Here is a 22228-nt window from a genome sequence, read left to right as displayed (position 1 = left end):
CCATAGAGATTGAAAAAAGACCTGAAAGCATGAATAGAAGAGATGATTCCACCAGACTGTCAATTATTTGGAAGCCTGCACTCACAAACAAAAAAAATCTCCACATCACTAGCCAGGCAAACACCTGGGCACAAACAGATCCCCCCTGATACCTCCAACTCAAACACACCCCAACCAGGCACCCAGATGAAACCTATGATAGCCGTCCATTTACTCGGAGCCAAGCTGCACTAAAAGCCTCCAATACATGAACACAATGTTGCCAGCCAATCAAGACACACACACACACAAAAAGAGCCACAAAACAGACAGAAGATATTAGAAACACCAATCAAGCAGAACACAGCAAACTTCAAGACCAATAAACACAGACCAAGACTCCCAACCAATCAGGATGAAGAAAAAACCATTCTGGCACAGCAGTAGGCTAGCCCCAAATTTAAAACTGAAACAACTGTAAAAGTCTGATTCACAGATGAACACAATACAGAAGCCTGATGATGGCCGATGAGATTCTGCCGAAATGTTGCTACAACTTTAAAAGCACAACTATAATGACATGGGAAAATACCCGAACAAAGCATACATACATACATACATACATACATACATACATACATACATACACACACACACACACACACACACACAGATGAAATGATTGGGCTAGAACATGGCAGTAAGTAGCAACTTTAAAAGGTCCATTCTATGAACACATTGTGAAATTAACTAAGTAGCTAATTGGAACCTGCAGGACCAGAGGCAGCACACCTGTGAATAATAGTTGCTTTAAGCAAAGAAAACATAGGAAGCAACTAGAAAACATAGGAAGCCTGGAATTTGCCATTGCATAACATGACGCTACTCAAACAAACCTGTTCACAATTTAGAGGGCCCCAGAAATTGAGAGAAGGTAGGAGACTATTACTTTATACCACATCATAAACATATCTGCTTGCATGTTTTTATGCTTGTTTAGACTTGTGAAAAAGGGCTTATGGACAGTCTCCCATTCTAAGTAAAAAAATCATGCCTTATGACTCTTCTTAAAATGGCAACAGAGGAAAAAATGGCCACAAAGGTGGGCTAGGAAGAATCCTTGTATTTTTAATTACTGTATTCCAAGAATGAATGAATTCTGTTTCAAACATGCACTAATATTTTTGGATGTGCAACTTTAATTTTTAGATATATAACATGCCATGAGGAATCAAAATAATAAGATTGTTCACATCTGTACATCTATCAGTGATTTGTCTACAACCTGTGTATCTATTTGTCTAATAGATAATAATATTTCATGCTCTGAAAAACTGGACATTGTGCAAAATGCACAGAAATAAACCACACCATTTTCCCACCTGTGTGACAAGTATTATTTCAGTTTAATTAATGCTTTCAGTTTTTGCTGCTACCTCAGATTGTTTTGGAGGGGTCTGGTTTATCAGCTAGTTTATGTGTCTTTTAGACTAGATGTTTTTAATGTGTTCTATATAAGCTTAAATTTGATAAAACAGTTGATCCAAAACATAGATGCATGATTCTAATTTAGCACTAGGTGCAGTAATTTATATTGCACTTGTACTGATTATTGATTTCTTTGCATAATTTAAAAGTAGGACCTTTAAGGTCAGAGAAAATTCCTAGGAATTTTGATCATAGAATAGGATCTCCGCTACATTATGTTGCATTCCTAAATTATTTTTATTGTTAAATCATCATCATTGCTTTATTGCCGTTACATTCAATTTTACAGCTGTTAAGATCCCTGTGGACTCAGAGTTAAGTAGAAAAGTGATACAGAAAGAGATGTTATTGTTGTGGTTGAAAAGATCAAGTAACACGACCCATTGCTACCTTTACTCAGATAGTTAAAAGACTAACACAATGTAAAGTTGCTATTATATCCTTCATAGGATAGACCAGGAGTCCCCACACTTGGCAACTTTAGGACTTCAACTCCCATCTGGCTGGAGAATTCTGGGAGTTGAAATCCACAAGTCTTAAAGTTGCCAAGTTTGGAGAATTCTGGGGATAGACCAAGACTCTATTTTCCCTTAAAAATCTGCAACTACTAACTGCCTCTGAGGATGTTTTTAGATTTGGCAGTTTACCTTGCAGTTCCAAGAATTCTTAATCTTGTCCAAATAATGCTTAGCTTTTTCAAGATCAGCCAAGGTCAGCTAGGAAGGGCTATCAGCTATGAGGTTTAATAGAAACAGAAGTGCAAGAAATTGACTAAAAAGGGTATATGATTTGCATATGGTATGTCCCATGTACAATGTGAAGATATTCTCAATCTTTTCCCATTACAGTGCTTAATTTTGCCCTGATAAATTAATCAGTCTTTTTAAGAATGAAGATAAACTGTCAAAATGAAGCTGTTTGGATTATAGGGGAAAAAGTCTAGCTGTGGAAGAAAAAAGGAAGGAAAAAAAGCACCCCAAAACACTGAAGAGAAATTGGAAGACTTCCACAGGTTAAGAAAAATTCTATTAATCAGCATCATCACTAATAATAGGCACAAGGGAGAAAACTATTAACATGAGCTTTATTCAAGTATCTGTTTAAGACTATTATTTCCAGTCATGTTTCTTCTAATGCTTCAGCTGTTTTTTACAGCAAATTTCATATACTATTGATTTTATATTTTCACCTTGCTTCTTTTACTGCTATTTTTATTATATTTAAAAAAGTTTTAAATGTCTTTGGTGGAGTCACAGCAGCAAAATGAATGAGTTAAGTAAACTGGAAGATGACATATGAAGAAAACAAGTGATGATGATGTCTTAAATGCTACAGGCAGAACTCCAAAACTTTATTTCTGTTAATCGTTCTGATTTTAAGAGGTGTGTGCAAAGACCATTTGACAGATTCCAGATTCCAAACAAAATAGTACAGGATGTGGTCATTTTGCTTGTGAGCTCCTGGATGCCTTCAGGTATACCCACCATCAAAAGTGCAATCAATTAACAAGTGCTCCAAAGATCTTTTTCAGCTAACCTACATGTTTCCTACTGCAAATACCATTCCTCAAAGTTTTCAACCAGAGCAAATGAGCAGAATTTCCTTATTTTCAATATCAACATTGTTTTCCTTGGCTACCTCTCAACTGGACTACTCCAAAGCATTCAGAAGTTACAAGTGGTCCAGAATGAGACATGTATCACTTCTACTCTGAGAGTTGCACTGGTTGCCAGTTGGTTCAAGGCTGAACCTTTAAAGTGCTACATGGTCAGATTTAGGCATCTGCAAAACCAATGTCTCCCGATAACAACTGTCCACCCAATAAAGGGAAGGAACTCTTTATGTGTCTCCTCATTCAGAAACTGCCATCCTGATAGACCACAGAAGCAGTTACCAGCCCCCTGCGCGGAACAATATTAACCCCAACATTTGCACAGTCCCCTGCTTCCTGGCTTTCAACAAATTAGTAAAAATTTGTTCCATCAAGCCATGGGGACCAAATTGCTACACCTATCAATCTTTAGAAGGAACTGAGTATGTCTTCCAGTTTTATGATATTATTTATTATAAGATATCATTTATTTTTAAACTGGATTTTTTAGTGTATTCCAGTTATGAACTGGAGAATTGAATGTATCTCAGAGACATCTAATTGGAGTGCCCGCCCCCAAGCCTTGTAAGTAAATAAATAAACTTCTGCTTCAAATTCTTTAAATCATGGGCATTCACACAGTTAGCAGGAAAATAATGAAAAAGATGGGACTGCTTCATCATGCAAGTAATACAATTTTCTTCAGACATCAGATGCAGGGTAACACTAATAAAACATCACTGGGTAGGTGTTGTTATTTTGATGTCATCATGGTTTGCTGCAGATGTTGCACCTATCAATCTTAAGAAGGAACCGAATATGTCTTCCAGTTTTATGTTATTATTATATCATTTATTTTTAAACTTGATTTTGTAGTATATTTCAGTTATGGGTTGGAGAATTCAAAAGTTTTTGATTCAAAATTCAAAAATTTAGAAAGAGACTGAGTTGACGGTCACTGGGTAAATAATGTAAAGAATATGTACATAAAGTAAAGAAGAATGTTGGTATGTATAATTACTGGAACACCAGTGTTCAATTTAAAATACTCACAAATGTATATACAAAGGTAACATTAGTTATTATTACCAAATGCTTCTTACTATCCTTTTCTCCTGTAGTTTAGCATGCAATTAACACATATACTGCTTCCTCTGATTTAACAACTCTAGGAACTTTAAACTGTTAATAGCAGCAGCAATGAATGGGCTGAGTGGTTTGACACTACTCCCTGTATCTTTAAAATGACAACACATTGCTAATTTATAGCCCCTATAATTTCTTTACTATCGCTGCCCAATTGTATTGTAACCCATCAAAGACAGCAAGATCTTACAGCAAAACATATTATTGCTTGACAAAGTTATCTACTCTGGCCTTCCCACAGGGCTGGCTATAAACTGAAATCTTACATTTATTTATATGGGGTTCATGTGGTTTTCCTTTGATTTTTATTGGCAGGCCTCTGTAGACCTTTGTTGCCTAGTAATACGACTAGCAGCCACTCAAACATCAAACACTTTTTCTGTCCAGTAAAAGGATGAAATATATGCAGTATGGAAAATAGCTTTCTAACAAAAGTTTCAAAATATACTTGAATAAATTTGCTTGAGAAGTAATTGTTTTTCTTTTTGAAGTTATACACTAAATCTGAGCTGTAGCTGTTAAAAGTCTTTTAATTGGTTTATTTAGCACCAATCTAGTTTCTTTCAGAGTTTACTCTGGACTGACATCTTCTTCCACTCACAAAATTAATTTCACTAACATCTATCTATTCATCCCATCTTTATTTTGCATTCTTTCGATACTTGTTTTCCCCTGACAGTCAGCAGTTTTGTAACTAAAGCAAGCTAGAAGAGAGAAAGAGACAGATTAGACCTGGGTCATCCTTCTTTTCCCTGTCCAAGTCCAAGTCTAAGATCTACAACCACTGCCTCCTATCAGATTGACTAATCTTCCAAGGTCAGATGCACAAATGGCAACTTGCAGGGTAGAGTTATGTGACAAGGACAAGGTTTATTAATCCATCTTAAAATGATCATAAATAAGTTTGATTTGGAAATATTAAAATGATCATAAATAAGTTTGATTTGGAAATATTAATCTAAGGAGAAATTTCATCAGTGGAACAACCTGCCTCCAGAAGTTGTGAATATTCCTACACTGGAAGTTTTTAAGAAGAGATTAGACAACCAGTTGTCTGAAGTGGTGTAGGGTTTCCTGCCTAAGCAGGGGTTGGACTTGAAGACCTCCAAGGTCCCTTTTATTCTATTCTGTTCTGTTCTATTCTATTCTATTCTATTCTATTCTATTCTATTCTATTCTATTCTATTCTATTCTATTCTATTCTATTCTATTCTATTCTATTCTATTCTATTCTATTCTATTCTATTCTATTCTATTCATCTATTTTATAACTGTATAAAAATAAATATATTTGCTTAATTATTTATTTAGAATACTAACCATTAAACATAAGGATATGGCTACCTGGTGGGACATTATATTCCAAATTTGAAAGATCTACTGAAACTAAAAAGATGCCATTTCCAATAAGGTCAGGCCAAGTTGTTTACAAATATACCAATGAACAATATAAAGAATGTAATGAAAAAAGGCTAAAGTGATATTCAGAATGTACTGTACAAAGACATCTGGATTCCTAAGAACTATAGATAGTCCTTGACTTACAACAGTTCATTTAGTGAACACCATTCAAAGTTACACTGAAAAAAAAGTGACTTATGACCATTTTCTACAGTTACAGCCTTTGCAGCATCCCCATGATCATGTGATCAAAATTCATATTTATGACTATTGCAGTGCCCCGGGGTCATGGAGTCACTTTTTGCAACCTTCTGCAGCAAAGTCATTGGAGAAGCCCCGTAATCAGGGTCAGCGTCAAGGCAACCTGAGAGTTCTGAGGGGGAAGGAGGAATGGAGCTGGAATGGAGAGAGAGAGAGAGAGACAGAGATGGAGCCTGGGCCGTCCGTTAGCCCTCAGATGGAGAATCAACAGCCCCCAGGTCTGGAGGTAGCTGATGAACAGCTGGGTCCAGTGCCTGATGTGTGGATGTGCAGAAGGCAGAGGAGAGGAGAGCAGTGGAAATCTGTGGGCCGGTCCTTGGAAAGGAAGAGCCACTGCTGCTAGTGAAGCCCCTCCCTAGCTCTGGGGATAAAAGGCAAGGGGCAGAGATCAATAGATGTGGCAGACAACTATTCGTCTCCCTGCTGGACAGACTGGTTAGCCTGTGGTGAGAAAGAAACTTTTTGCCAAGGGTGCTGGGACTCCTAATCAAGGGAACATTTATTTAACTACAGGGGATTGGTTGTGTTTGGGGAGCTGGCTCAGAACAGTTACTAACTTATCAACTGCAGTGATTCACTTAACAACTGTGGCAAGAAAACAGGGCAAAACTCACTTAACAAATTCTCGCTTAACAACGTTGGGCTCAGTTGTGGTCATAAGTTGAGGACTACCTGTACAGTTTGACCTTATTTACCGACATCATATCTTAAAATAAAAGCTTTCCAAGGCAGCAGAAAGGAAACTTTTTAAAACTTTTAAAACTTTTTTATACGTTTTTTTTTTTAAAAAATGGCAGCGGAAATGTGCAAAAATAATTCAAGCTGTAATCCAGGCATTGGTAAGCCAAAATGACCTCACCGTGTTTTTAAGCGTAGACTGGAGTCAAGACCTTTTGTACCGGTATTCATGCTCATATTGTACTTTTTCAAGGATAAGAGAGCAAACCGCAGACGATGAGATTGTTCAGCTGATGTTACTGAATGACAACAAAAGGGAATTACCAATCCCACTTACCCAGCAAGGCATTGTGCCCATTATCATCCGGCAAGAATCGCTTATCCACAGCACACACCAAAAGGTGATCGGGTAAGGTTGGTGATTTTGCACCAACCAGTAAAAATCCTGAAGGCACTTCAATTGGTTCATTTAAGATGGATGCTAGCCTGAGGTCTTTGCCCGTCTGACAGAAACCTGGAGAGGAAGAGAAAGGACAACATTCTTCATCAAGCTTGCCAGTGAAACAAAACTAAAGCTAGGGAGTATGAATAGCTCATCCACCTATTAGACTCGCCTAATTAGCTTGATCTAAGTTTCTACAATGGAAGATGCAGCAACGTATCTTGTGAAGATGCATGAACATAAAGGGGCCAAAGAAAGCAGCAGTTTGGAAAACATTTGCACAGAAAGTTTACCCCAAAAATGTAAACAGAAGAATAACTAATAACGAAGAAAAGATAACAAATAGATGGTTATGATGAACTCTGCTTTAAAATGGGAAGATGAAAGGGAAATTCAGCTTGGACATTTTTTTTCCTCCCTTCATTATCCCTTCTGCTTACCATTTTTAAAACTGCAAAAACAAAAAAGTAAGATTTAAAAAAGAGAAAGGGAGGGGAAGACTCAGAATTTATATTTTAACAACCCTTGCATCTCACCACCACCACCCAACTTAGCAAGTTCACTTACTTGCTCAAAAGTCTTTATTTTTCTTTACCCTTCAGGCAAAACTCCTTAATTCAAAAGCTGATAGTCAGGATGTATTGGCAAACTCCTGCTAAACTTTTTTTTTTTTTTAACGGCAGTGGAAATGTGCAAAAATAACCCAGTAATTCAAGATGTAGTTCAGGCACTGGTAAGCCAAAATGACCTAGTTATCATTTTAACCTTGGGTTGGAGTCAAAACATTCTTAGTGGATAAGAGGGTATTGTGTTGATATGTTCATAGGAGTGTAGATTTGCCCTTCAAATATTGCATGATCGTTGTTTCATTATATCCCGCGTGCAAAAAGTGCAGTGTGCAATTTTCTGAGAAAATTATCCCCTACATATTTTATTTATTCTTTTCAGCAACTGGCAACAGTAGCAGAAGGTGGGACAAATGGGCTCCAATTCACAGAATTTTGGCCTTCGGCTTACAACCGTAATTGAACCCAAAATTTCTATTGCTGTTGTAAAATGAGTTTTGTCCCATTTTATGACCTTTCTTGCCATTGTTATTGAATGAATCACTGCAGTTGTTAAGTTACTAAACAAATCTGGCTTCCCATTGACTTTGCTTGGGGATCGCTGGGACCTGGCAACCAGCATAAATATGAACCAGTTGCCAAGTGTCTGAAATCTGATCACGTGACTACGGGGTTGCTGCAATGGTCGTAAGTGTGAAAAAATGGTCATAAGTCACTTTTTTCAGTGCTGTTGTAACTTTGAACGGTCATTAAATGAACGGTTGTAAGTCAAGTACTTATCTATTAATCGAAACACATAAGCATGGTATTTCCTTTAAAAAACATTTTCATTTATTGGGCAGACGATACAAATCTGACAACAACAAACTTCTGTTCCTCGGGTAAGGCATGATTGCTTGATTCTGTCATGGTAACATTTAGCATACATAAAAACCTTCAAATGCTCTTTGTATGAAAATTGTATAGTCTTGTATGAAATTTAGGGTGAATAGAGTGAACATCACTAAGTCTTCCTCAGTATACAGCAATAGCACTTAGACTTATATACCGCTTCACATGCTTTACAGCCCTTTCTAAGCACTTTACAGAGTCAGCATGTTGCCCCCAACAATGTGAGTCCTCATTTTACCAACTTCGGAAGGATGGAAGGCTGAGTCATATACCACATGCAGACTGTGGTACCTTACCAACTTTCTTAGTATAAAGCTATACATTGCTGTCTCCTAGTGTTCTGGACAGCCTGGTCTTGTTAGAAGCTCTGCTGTACAGTAGACTGACAAATAGGATTGTTTTTAATGCTGGCACCAGAAGAGCCGACATGTCATTTCCAAACAGAAAAGAAAGCTTTACATAAAAAATGCTGTGTAGCAGCATATACAAATTTCAAGAATTACCCATTTCCAAATAATTTCCAGGTTAAAAAAAAATAACGTAGTTGATCAATATAAAGAGCTTCATATCAAACAATATTAGTACTAGTCATTCACTAAAATTGATCTTAAAATCTATCATGGCAACTGGCTCAATTTTTAATCTTGGATGTATGCTTTCTATGAATGATGCCATTTACAGATGATCTAGAGCATGGGTGTCAAACTCATGTCATCACAGCGGCATCCCATGACGTATTGGAACTTTGTTCCCCTTTGCTAAATCAGGTGTGAGCGTGGCCGGTGCATGTGCATCTGGCCCGCGGGCAGATAATTTGACAGCCCCGATATAGAATATATTCTGCCAATATACATTCTTCTTTTCTTATAATTATACCTCAATATTTTTAATTTACAAATTAAAAGAATTTTGATTGTAATCAATAATTTAACAAAACATTGTTATAATTGGCATGACAAATATGTGGGAGGAGATGGATTATAAATTAAACTTGATCTAAATTCTATTTTTCAAATCCTGTGACTTTTTAATATATACAGACATTTTCACATATTGTGTATAAATAAAAGATATAAAATATGTGGACATAATATATAAAAGGTTTTGGTTAAGGCTAAGTTTTATTGAAGTGGTAAATTTCAGTCTGAGCTCCTTTATGACTGGTCCACCATTTAAAAAGTACACACTCTATTATGTGAAAACTGAGACAGTAATGAAAATATACGATACTCTCTCACAATGGGAAAAAATGGAATGTAGAAAAAAAAACAGATTATAAGCAGTATCCAGTATTTATTTTGCTATATATTTTTAAAATAATATGGTAATTGGTGTACAGAAAGCATATGAGCCACTTAGGATGTTGCAGTATACAATTTTACCAGCAGCATAATAAAACTTAAAACCAGGCCTTAAATTTTTTGGAAACAGTGAAAGGGACTTGTTCCTTAATATTATGTATTTTTACATGTAAAATGAAGCTTTGGCTGGATTTTACAATTTGGTTCCATTTTATGCTAAAGAAATAAGGCCATGTTGCTAATATAAAAAATACATCTTAACTGTTTATAAGAAGAATCTCCAACCCCCGGTCTATGGCCTGGTGCCAGGCTGCAGCCCATTTGGAACCAGACCCTGGAAGTGATGGATGAGTGAGCATGTGAAACTAGCCCCTCTCCCCACCCCCACCCCTGACCCTGCTGCTGCTGCCAGTCCTCCGAACCGGAAAGTTTGGGGAATGCTAGTCTATAGCATGCCTATACATTAACCATCCAAACGACACTAATATCTTACCATCGGTGGTGCAACAACCTTCAGGTGGTGGTTTCATCTGATAAGTAACAGGAGGGTTACTTGTTTCTGAACCTTCATCATCATCATCATCTTCCTCCTCCTCCTCTTCCTCATTATCTACCCTATTGCCTGCTAAAGAGATCACAAGCACTATCACTGGAACTCAGATAAATTGCACTTTAGGATCAGCAAGCAAGATAACTTTATTAGTAACAGCTGTTCCATATTTACAGGTGCTGTTTGTTTGTTTGTGAGAGAGAGAGACATGGATGGATGGATGAATGGATGGAGGGATGGATGGACGGATGGACAGAACAAGATAAGACAGCTATGGAGATATGGATTAAATAGAGACAGAGATAGGGATGATAGAGATAGAGATGACAGAGATAGATAGAGATAGAGATATGCATTTGTATTCATTTCACGAGCAAACTCAACATTCTGAGGTGGGTAAAATGAGGACCCAGATTGTTGGGGGTAATATGCTGACACTGTAAAGTGCTTAGAGATGGCTATAAGCACTGTGAAGCGGTATATAAGTCTCCAGGTAAAGCTCGAAAAATTAGAATATTATGCAAAAGTTCATTTATTTCAGTAATGCAACTTAAAAGGTGAACCTAATATATGAGATAGACTCATTACATGCAAAGCAAGATAGTTCAAGCCGTGATGTGGCATAATTGAGGTGAATATGGCTTACAGCTCATAAAAACCCCAAATCCACAATCTCAGAAAATTAGAATATTGTGAAAAGGTTCAATATTCTAGGCTCAAAGTGTCCCACTCTAATCAGCTAATTAAGCCATAACACCTGCAAAGGGTTCCTGAGCCTTTAAATGGTCTCCCAGTCTGGTCCAGTAGGAATCACAATCATGGGAAAGACTGCTGACCTGACAGTTGTGCAGAAAGCCATCATTGACACCCTCCATAAGGAGGGAAAGCCTCAAAAGTTAATTGCAAAAGAAGTTGGATGTTCCCAAAGTGCTACATCAAGGCACATTAATAGAAAGTTATGTGGAAGGGAAAAGTGTGGAAGAAAAAGGTGCACAAGCAGCAGGGATGACCGCAGCCTGGAGAGGATTGTCAGGAAAAGGCCATTCAAAAGTGTTGGGGACTTTCACAAGGAGTGGACTGAGGCTGGAGTCAGTGCATCAAGAGCCACCACACACGGACGGATCCTGGACATGGGCTTCAATTGTCGTGTTCCTCTTGTCAATTCGCTCTTGAACAACAAACAACGTCAGAAGCATCTTACCTGGGCTAAAGAAAAACAGAACTGGTCTGTTGCTCAGTGGTCCAAAGTCCTCTTTTCTGATGAGAGCAACTTTTGCATCTCATTTGGATCCAGAGTCTGGAGGAAGAATGGAGAGGCACACACTGCAAGATGCTTGAAGTCCAGTGTGAAATTTCCACAGTCTGTGTTGATTTGGGGAGCCATGTCATCTGCTGGTGTTGGTCCACTGTGCTTCATTAAGTCCAGGGTCAACACAGCTGTCTACCAGGAGATTTTGGAGCACTTCATGCTTCCTTCTGCAGACGAGCTTTATGGGGATGCTGACTTCATTTTCCAGCAGGACTTGGCACCTGCCCACACTGCCAAAAGCACCAAAACCTGGTTCAATGACCATGGGATTACTGTGCTTGATTTGCCAGCAAAGTCACCTGACCTGAACCCCATAGAGAATCTATGGGGCATTGCCAAGAGAAAGATGAGAGACATGAGACCGAACAATGCAGAAGAGCTGAAGGCCGCCATTAAAGCATCCTGGTCTTCCATAACACCTCAACAGTACCACAGGCTGATAGCTTCCATGCCATGCCGCATTGAGGCAGTTATTGCTGCAAAAGGGGCCCAAACCAAGTACTGAGTACATATGCATGCTTATACTTTTCAGAGGTCCGAAATTGTTCTATGTACAATCCTTGTTTTTTTTATTGCATGTAATATTCTAATTTTCTGAGATTGTGGATTTGGGGTTTTCATGAGCTGTAAGCCATCATCATCACAATTATGACAAATCACGGCTTGAATTATCTTGCTTTGCATGTAATGAATCTATCTCATATATCAGGTTCACCTTTTAAGTTGCATTACTGAAATAAATGAACTTTTGCACAATATTCTATTTTTTCGAGTTTCACCTGTAAGTGCTGTTGCTATTTTCTAATCTGATGCCTTCCAAACATGAGAATTATACATATACATACCAGCTGGAATCAATGAAAACTGCAGACCTATATACTTTGAGGGTACTTGATTATGGAAGATCAAACTGAATAGGCATTTCAGATGTTATAGCACAGTGGGAACATTAATAAAATGCACAACATGTATACATGGGATGTACATTTTGAAAGCAATCTGTACAAGTTTATAGACAGGATCAATGTGCAGCAATCACCTGATTCATACATCACTCAAAACACCACAGAACCTCCATAGCTATATAGACCCCTGGGACAACTTCCAAACACTGACAGCTGCTTCACACATGGAAGAAAGCTTAGGTGATTGAGTAACAAACATTCACGAGTGAACTCTCTCCAGATGAAACCCCAGAAAATATTATCAATCATTATCAATCAAAAAGTTTTCTAATAATTGTATGAATTGTTCTTTACTCTAATTATGGATAAGTCACTGATGCAAAGAATACAAATTGTGTGGATACTTGAGCAGTAGAAAATAAAATCAATATATAGTAGTCAGCCCTTAGGCTAACAAGGAAAAACAATGAAACAAATGTAATTTTATTAATTCACCTACCTAGGTAAAGGTTGCACAACTGAAATGTCAAGATCCTTTTCCTAGTAATCTTACTGGGATTTATGAAGGCATATGAATAAGGGTTTTATGGGATAATCTCAAGGTCCATACAGGTATTTATAGAGAAAAGCATCTTTTCAAGTCATAGTCTCAAACACTAATAGCTTTCACTATCAAAGCCAGCACTCTGAATTGGGAATATAAATAAACTGGAAATCATGACAATTATAAAATGATAAAATGGTAAAATCCCAGATAATATTTAGTATTTCTTCTATTGCACATTTAGCATGCTAATCCAAAATTATGCACCTAAGAAAAATTGTATTTAAATCAGTTGTATTTAAATCAATAGACAAAGAATTTTATTTACCCTGAAAGAAAATCATGTTCTTTAGTGATTTAATTGACTGGACTTTTTCCAGATGTTTGATTTATCCAATAAGAACTTGGGACCTCATTTGTTTGTCTGAGCTCGCAAGCTAAATAGGGTTAGGCCTAGTAAGTACTTGGATGGAAGATCCCAAGAACATTTATTTGTTTGTTTTAATTTATGGGAAACAGGCTAGACTGGGCTACCTAAATAACTTCCAGAAGACTGCAGTGTCAAACCACTTTCATACTGCTTGCAAGATTTTTTTTTTAAAAAAAGTTTTGACAGGAACAGATTTGTGACTCCATGTATATTTTATATAATTTTAATTTTTGTTATATGTATCATGGGTATTCTTATGAATTTTTTAATGTTGACTATTGTGTAAACTGCTATCAGTCTGTTTTGATTCAATGATAAGAAAACTGAATGAATGAAATGAACGACTGAATGACTGAATATCACACACATATGAAAGGAGACAACCCCATTATCTTGGAACAATTGCAGAAATAGCTTTTCCCCACTTGACATTACAATTTGCTTTATTTTATTGTTGGGGCAAACTTCCAATATCACAGGTATTCCACACCGAGAATACACAAAACAAATAAGTGGATGCCAAAACAAGGGTATTTACTTATTCTTTCAATAATTTGGGAGATCACAGGCACATGCCAAACGGACATAAGGAAATACTCCCTAAACTGGTAAAGGAAAACAGAAATGAATTGAAGGAAATATTTCCATAGTGATGATCAGAAGTGTAGGAGATTCTAAAGTTTATTAAGAAAGGTGCATGTTCTAAAAAAAAAATCAGTAAATTTGCTTGGGAAAGGGAACACTGTATCTTAAGATTTTCACCTCCCAGGAAGCAATACAAGAAAATAACAAGACCCAATATATTGTATAAAAATGCTGTCTATTAAGATAAAATAAAATAGTATACTTTCTGATACTTTAAGCTATTCGAATGTATCTGAAGTTCCCAGGCTGAACTTTAACCTGAACCCAATATTGTTGTTCAAAGTGAGGAAGTATAAAAATTCTGTTTAAAAGGTAAGAATACTGTCAGCTTTTAGTCAGTATTATTCATCATCAAAATAATTGTTGTCTGAAATACTGATTGGTGAGCTTGCAATTTGCAATTTATTTTATTGTATTAAATCCTGTTTATCCCAATTATGCTCATTTTTACCATTGCACAGCTGGGATCCCAGTCACAAATGCTATATTTCTTTTCAGTTCACTACACTAAGTCAAATTTACAAATTTCAAAAGGCTTTGAGTTGATATACACTTATTAGAGCATAAGTCCCAGTTAAATTTGTAGGAGTTTTTTTTTTAAGTGATAGTTGAAAAGTCAATCCTTTCTCCCTGACATATTTCAAAGACTCTGAACAATAACATTTGCAGGCTTCATACAAATGAGAAATTTAAATCTAATACTGTATCAGAAGCCTTTCTATATAGTGAATTGATGAACAGTACTGATGAGACCAACTGAAATTGGCTAGGCTCCCATGTGTTCAGTAATCACAAAAACAAGGACCTTTGGAAATAGAGATGAGGTTTTGCTTCTGTTTTACTGATGGGTCATGTAAACTTTTCCCTCTTTTATTTATTACATTTTGGGGGCGGGGGGCTCTCACTAGTTGAGAGCAAAACTCAATAAGGATTTTTGCCTATATATCAACAAAGGGAGGACTTTACAACATTCTAATCCCGGATCAGCAAAAGAATCAGAGAAGTAAGAACACACTAATTATTTCTGGAAGAATGGTTCTTGATAAGCTTTTATCCCTGTATACTAATCTATGTACAAGCAAAAGTGATATTTGATGAATAAATATTCACTAGGAGGTCCATTTTGCACCTTTATACATATCTAAATCTATTTTGGAGGATTGGGACACGTTCCATAAAAGTAGAAGGATGAACAGCAAGGGAACATTCCATTATGTGCGTGAAAGTATGTCAACTGTCATACTGTTGGATAATGTCCATCACCTTAAAAACTGGTGTTTTTTTTTAAGTAGCCATAACAAAGGAGCACTTTGAGGTCCTTGGTGCTTTCTGAGCTTGGTTGCTTTCTTGCAGACATTTCATTATCCAGCTAGGTAACATTATCAATCCTAGTTGGATAATGAAATGGCTGCAACAAAACGACCAAGCTCAGAGCACACCAAGGACTCACCCCGATCTAGAAATATTTCTAAAGGAGCACTTCTTACCTTCTAGAGATGAAAGCTGCCGCTCGGCTTCTAAGTATAGCTGTGAAAAAATGGGCCTTGGTACTAAATTATTGGATCGGAGAGAAGCTTCAATAGAATTATGCAACACTTCTTCAAAACGTGTTGAGTTAAGTTGTCCCGCATAAGAATTTCCCATCTTCTTGAAGAATGAATCAGAAGGAATGGATTATAATCATTCCACCTAAACAAGAAAAGATAGAGGGACTAGATCAACATTTGCTTTACTAAAATTTGGAAACATGATAGATTTCAAAGAAACTGTTTCTTCTAAGAAAACAGTTAATTGACCCAGTAAAAAATGATGCAAAACTGACAGCCTGAATTAGTTCCTCATTACATGCTAGGAACTTATGATAATAGGTTTCTGTAATTCATCAGAGAGGCATTCTTAATATTGACATAAACAACCTGTTGATCTAACTTTAGGCTTTGGGGAAATAACTTCTTAAAGCAGATTTTTTTAAGCATTATATAATTATGCTGCTTACTATCTATCAAATTAAATGACTATGTCCATTATCTCCTGTACCTCAGCAATACACATGTAATTTTAAATACTGCCCTCCAAACACATTTCTAGAGTAATTCACATAAAGCAACAGTAATAACAAGACAATATATTAAAATATGAAATGAACAAGAGTATACATTTGAACAAATATACGATTAAACAGAAAGCAAACAGGTAATTTTGGAAAGTTTTGTTTAAAATAAATTCTTCCCTGGCATCAGAAAGGTAACTCCATCAATATAAGACAATTGTCTTTGAGGGACAATTTCTACAGCTACTTCCATGAAGAGAGCTCTCTCCCGGGTTATCACCTGCTTAGCCTTAGCTGATGGGGACTGATGTGACTGATATCTTTAAAATATCACCTTAGGCATTACATCTTCTATTTAAAGACAATTACATCTTCCATGCTGAGGATCAGAATCATTCTTGCCCATCTGTACAACATAGGCAGATTTCCAACGCACTTCACACCCTTTGCCACTGATCTTCAGAAGATCATTAGCTTAGAGCAGTGATGGTGAACCTATGATGCTGATGTTTTGAGTGACATGTTAGCATTCACCAACACAATTATTCTCAAAAGCACACCCTATTCTGAGGTGATTTTTGGAGGCTGCAGAGGCCATATGGCCTCCACAGCCTCTGAAAATGAATTTGTTTTACTCATATTTTATTCTTTGTAATTATTTGAAATTTTCTTATATAATATATAGCACCATACATGTTTTGGACTGTACTTTTTTAAAAAAATGAACATATATGAGTTTCTTGACAGTAGCATGGAAAGAAGAAAGGAAGGAAGGGAAGGAGGAAGGGATATCCCTGTCGAGTCAAGTTAGGCATTTTCTGAATTTTCTAAATTTTTGACACACTGAGCCAATCACTGACTTAGCGGAACCACTGCAAAGTTAGTTTCCACTGGTGGAAATCACAGCATCACCATTCTCTTCCCCTTTGGGGAGTTGCTCTTCCCTCCTGAAGTAAAGGCATTGTGGTACTTGGCCACCATCCTCCAATTTATTTCCCAGGTGCTGTGAAAGGCATATTTGCCAAGCTGTGAATGGACACCCTGTTTGTGGCTTACTTTTTTTTTTCTTGCAGTGACCAATAAGCAGAATGAGAGAATAAAGAAAGGGCATGGCCACAACTAGCTCATGCTTTGGCCAGTTGGATGAGCCCTGGCCACCTTCTGCGTGTAAAGGTGATGCACTTGCCAAGCTCCTCACAGCAGCACAACAACACTGTTTCTTGTTGAGGAGTCAAAGGTGTATTCAAGTGGAAGGAGCCTCTGGAAAGACTTTCAAGGCAATCTTAACAGGGTGTTGTTCATGTGGTCTCAAGTGCACAGGGTATCAAAGTGCACGGGGCATCCTTTCTTTTAAACACTGAGTCAGGGTGGTTAAGGTGCTGGACTAGAATTAAGCAGACACAGGTTCAAGTCCAGCCACAACTTTGGAGGTTCACCTCACTTTCATCCTAAACTATCTCACAGAACTGTTGTTATAGCAAAGAAGGGTTGGCATGCCATTCTTTATCCTAGAGGAAAAACAAACTTATTAGATTTATATCTCATCTTTAAAAATAAAATCCAAGACAGCATGCATAGTACCACTTCCTCCTTACATTTTTCCACAACAATCACTGGATGAAGTGGGTAGGACTGAGAGAATGTGACTCACCCTCAGCTTTTAAGGGAAGATTAGAACTCATGGATCTAGAACCGCGAGTTTCTAGTCTTGTACTTCATCATTACACCAAACACCAAGAAAGCCAGCAAATGTATTTATGAAATTTATCTCTCTCTACTCTCCCTCAAAGCATTTGGTAACCTTTCCCCAAACCTGAAACCCATTTACCACATTCACATTCAAGTTCATAACCCATAAATGAGATGTTGGAAGACTATCAGGCAACCGATGTGTGCAGGGCAGCCCTTAGATATGAAGAGCTCACTGGATTCATTTTACCTTTTACCATTTCCAAGTTTGGAGAAGACCTAATAAAAATAAATTCCAGACATGGTAATTATCCAACATCGTCTGCATTGACTTCGGGCCCAGGAAGCAGCTGGCTGGAGCACAAACTGTGTTAATGACAAGATCAAAGCACTTGCCTGCACTTCCATGATATAAAAATTTGGGACAGCTCTTGTTTAACAGTCCAAGAGGCAGAAAGATATATGTTGGTGGCCATGAATGTGCCAGCCAGGTCATAAAATGGCACCCAGAAGTTTGACAGGCCGACGGGCCTCGTTTTCTTGCGCTATTGAACTCTGTATCAGATTTATGTCTTTTAGGAGCTCTCAGACACAAGGGGAGGTGGGGGAGGCTGTTTCGAATGTCTGTGAAATTCCAAACAATGATCAGAACCGACTACCTCTATTCAAAAAACTCCAGCTAGCTGGAAGTAGGGAAAGAGCAAGGCTGACCTCCCCATAGCAATGGATGAATGGAATCCCAGCACTTTACTACTTGCTGCAGAACAAACATGGAGGAATTCTATATAAACTTTGGCTAAGGAGAACACAGAGTATTTTTCTAATACTTCACGATCATAAAAGGATGGGGAGAAGAAACCCACACTAGAGCTGATACCTGCTGAAGGTAGTGGCGATGCCATGTTGAAGGATTACAGGATGACAATTTGCAAACATGGTGATCAGCTTTTCCCAACTGTGGTTTTTTCAGATGATTCTGGCTATAACCCATTCACAGGAAATTACCAAGCTATTAGTCTATCATGTTAGGAAAACACCAACTGTTTGTCCTTTCTTTTTCTTTCATGCCTAAAGTAGAATTTTGTGAGGTAGAGAGAAGCAGACTCCAGCAAATTTAGTTTATTGCGGCCCCATTTTTTTATGGTCTGCAAAGTGAAGAAACAGATGATAAAAAGAAGTGAGTCACCGTGGTGGCGCTGCTTCCAGTAGAGGCATGGATGTCAAATTCAAATTCAGCCACCACAACTCTTAGCCAACTTAATTTGGTTTTTGAAAGGGAGCTACGTTTGTACATCCTCATAAAACTGCAATAGCCTGTTTTATGAGGCTGTACATCTGGATTAAAAAAAACCATACAGCACCCTGCTCATTTTTTATTCAAGTTAGAAAAGGAAACATCTCATGTGAGGACGAGCAATTTATTTCTCGTTGCTTAATCCTCTGCAGTTTAAAATGTAATGGTTTCCCGGTGTAATCTGAACTAACCAAACTGGGAGTGAAAAAACAAGCTTGCTCTTCTCAACTCCTCTAAAATATGTGGGCTAAAAATCTTCATGTGATTACAAACTTGTATAAAGAAAACAGCAGTTCCATTCCTATTCAATATACTGTAAAAACACCTACAGTACATGTTAACATCAGATGAGCAGGACAACTACGCTTACAGTTTGGGTTTCAAAAGTACTATTTAGATCTCTTTCCTACTTTGCCCCAAATAAATACACATGCACCAAATATAAGCAAGGGCAGGTTTGAATTCATATCTCTAGCATCTTCACATAGGTGAACAACAAAGGTAACTGCAAACATGGGGATCAACTTAGGTATCTGTATATAAGACTGGAAGGTTTAATTTCCTGATGGATTGAAAACCCCCAAAATACACATGCCCATTTCACATTTCTAAACAGAGTAAGGCCAGTAGACATACAAATGTTAGTGGCATGGCTGGTGGACCTGTTCCTATTCTATTAGGACTGCAGAAAAAACAATTACTACCCACCTGCCTTCAATTGAGGTCCTGTATACTGCACGAGTCAAAAAGAGGGCTGTGAAAATATTTACAGACCCCTCACATCCCGGACATAAACTGTACACTCCTTCCCTCAAAACAATGCTATAGAGCACTGCACACCAGAACAACTAGACACAAGAACAGTTTTTTCCCGAAAGCCATCACTCTGCTAAACAAATAATTCCCTCAACACTGTTCAACTATTTACAAAGTATATACTACTATTACTGTTAATCTTCTCACCACTCCTTAACACCCATCCCCTCCCACTTGACTGTTTCCTAGTATGATTTGATTGTTGATTGTACCCTATGACTATCATTAAGTGTTGTACGTTATGATTCTTGATTCTTAACGAATGTACCTTTTCTTTATGTATACTGAGAGTATTTACACCAAGACAAATTCCATGTGTGTCCAATCACACTTGGCCAATAAAGTATTCTATTCTATCTATTCTATTCTATTCTTCCTGAATAGATGATGGAGCCACTATGAAAAATGCTGTAAGTAAATCCATTCCTTCCCTTTCAAATGTTTAAGCTAAATATGTTGTTCCTTATGCAGCCCAAACAACCAGCACCATTAGCTGACAAGAGGGAAACCTTGGCAGGCTTGGGGGCAAATCCCAAAACTGGAAAAATAGACCAATTGTTTTGGGAATATTGCCAAAAAGAAGTTCTCAAAAAAACATCAATCTGCATACAGTTATAGAATGATGGCAACTCTATGTGAAGCTTCAGTAATGGACTATAAACTACTATGCTGGTCGGGAGGGGGGGTGTCAAATAGATTTTTTAAAAATTTATTGTTGAGAGAGAATTGCAGGGCCAAGTCACCCCTCTGGCTTCTATGCTGAAAAAATGACTAAATCTTGGCTTTCCCTGCTCCTAGTTTCAACACCCAAATTCCTGCAGCACACTGGCTTTCAGAGAGAGAGAGAATTTTCCTTGAGTTGAACTTGACTTCTGTACATGTCCATATTATTATCTTTGCATCAAAACAGAAATGGTTTGACACTGCATTCTTCTACAAAGATTTTTTTTTCAACTTCCATGTCTAGCTTAAAGAACCGGCATTTCTTGAGATCTGTCAGGAAGGATGCAATATTTCCTATCCCAGAAGTCCATTTCTGTTTAGTTTTTTGAGATCAGCCAAGATTGGCTAGGTACTGACATCTAACTGAGCTGTCTAACATTAGTTTATTCAAATTCACACAATATTGCTTTAAATATGCACACCAGGATGAATTTTAACTGTGCAAACATCTACATATTGAGGATTGAGATTTTTTAAAAAATAAGCTTTACATGATTAAGCTCAACTATTATAAAATGTGTATAGTGTACATCTGCAATAATATAAATTGTTTACTTGTAGCTTTCTTAAAGATACACTTGTACAAAATGCTGAAAGTATTAGATGAGTTCTAATCTGTTCATATTTCAGAGAGGGTATGCCATGTAAAATATAGTATGCATAAAATAAGCAAAGCAAGGGACAAGAATGTCCCTAATAGTTAGCACTGTATGCATGCAATAAACAAAGCATTCTTAGAATCCTATGCAAAAAAACGATAAAATCTGTATAACTCTTTTAAGATTGAATCTTGGACAACAGAATTACTATTACATGAAACAGCCCCTATATGTAAGAAGCTGAAATTTCAAATGCTTAAATAAATAAAACTAAGGGATCATCTACATTGGTTCACTATTACTCACCTTTTACATATTTGCAGACATTTGACATTAAGATGTTACATATTTTCAATGCTAGTAGATAATAAACAGCCTGTATAAGACATATACCATACAAATGTAAGTACTCAAAATGCTTTATAGTTTCACTAAAATCTTTATTGTAGTATAGATGAGCACCCATTCTCCCATGTTGCAAATGGGGTTTATAAAAGTCAAGGCTGAAGGCTGCTTGCCTATGGACACTTAGCAAGTCTGTGGCTGATTTCTGTTAGGAACTTTCTAATTTATATTCTGTGGCTACATTCATTCATTGTGCTAATCCATAATATTATTTATTCACTTTGGAGCTGGAGTGTTATGTTTGCAAGGCATGTCTTTTGTCAATTGTGCTGTTATATGGTGATCTAAATCAAAGAAACTGGCACCCCAGTTCACTGCCATTCTCATCATGGCAAACATGGGTAGGCAAAAATCCCTCAATTGTTAAATGTGTTTTAAGTTAATTATTTGATTCAGCAGTGCAATTGAAGCAGGAGGCAGGAATAAATTGATTAGGCATTAGGATACCTCTGAATGATTGTGGCAGGGATCAGTAAATCACATAGCACTCCATAGCTCAGTTTTCTGTTCTACATGGAGATGAAG

At 37.2% G+C, this 22228-nt stretch overlaps 1 protein-coding gene across 2 annotated transcripts in view; it reads right to left on the bottom strand.

Annotated features, from left to right (window-relative positions):
- The window catches only part of GREB1 (growth regulating estrogen receptor binding 1), a 63237-nt gene extending 47425 nt beyond the window's left edge, over positions 1-15812 (bottom strand). For both annotated transcript variants that reach the window (XM_087946699.1, XM_026674305.2), the window contains exons 1-3: positions 15615-15812; positions 10238-10369; positions 6882-7058 (exon numbers count right to left, since the gene is read on the bottom strand). In XM_087946699.1, coding sequence (XP_087802825.1) covers positions 6882-7058; positions 10238-10369; positions 15615-15771 — 466 coding nt within the window. In that variant the 5' untranslated portion in view covers positions 15772-15812. The remainder of the gene's footprint in view (positions 1-6881; positions 7059-10237; positions 10370-15614) is intronic.
- Between the last annotated feature and the right edge of the window lie 6416 nt (positions 15813-22228).

Source organism: Notechis scutatus, chromosome 1 (genome assembly GCF_049901735.1).
Source record: "Notechis scutatus isolate UNSWTSFEM ecotype Mainland chromosome 1, rNotScu1.2, whole genome shotgun sequence".
In the NCBI taxonomy this organism is placed as follows: Eukaryota; Metazoa; Chordata; class Lepidosauria; order Squamata; family Elapidae; genus Notechis; species Notechis scutatus.
Note: the sequence above shows the minus strand (reverse complement) of the source record. Positions and strands in the feature narration are given on the sequence as shown.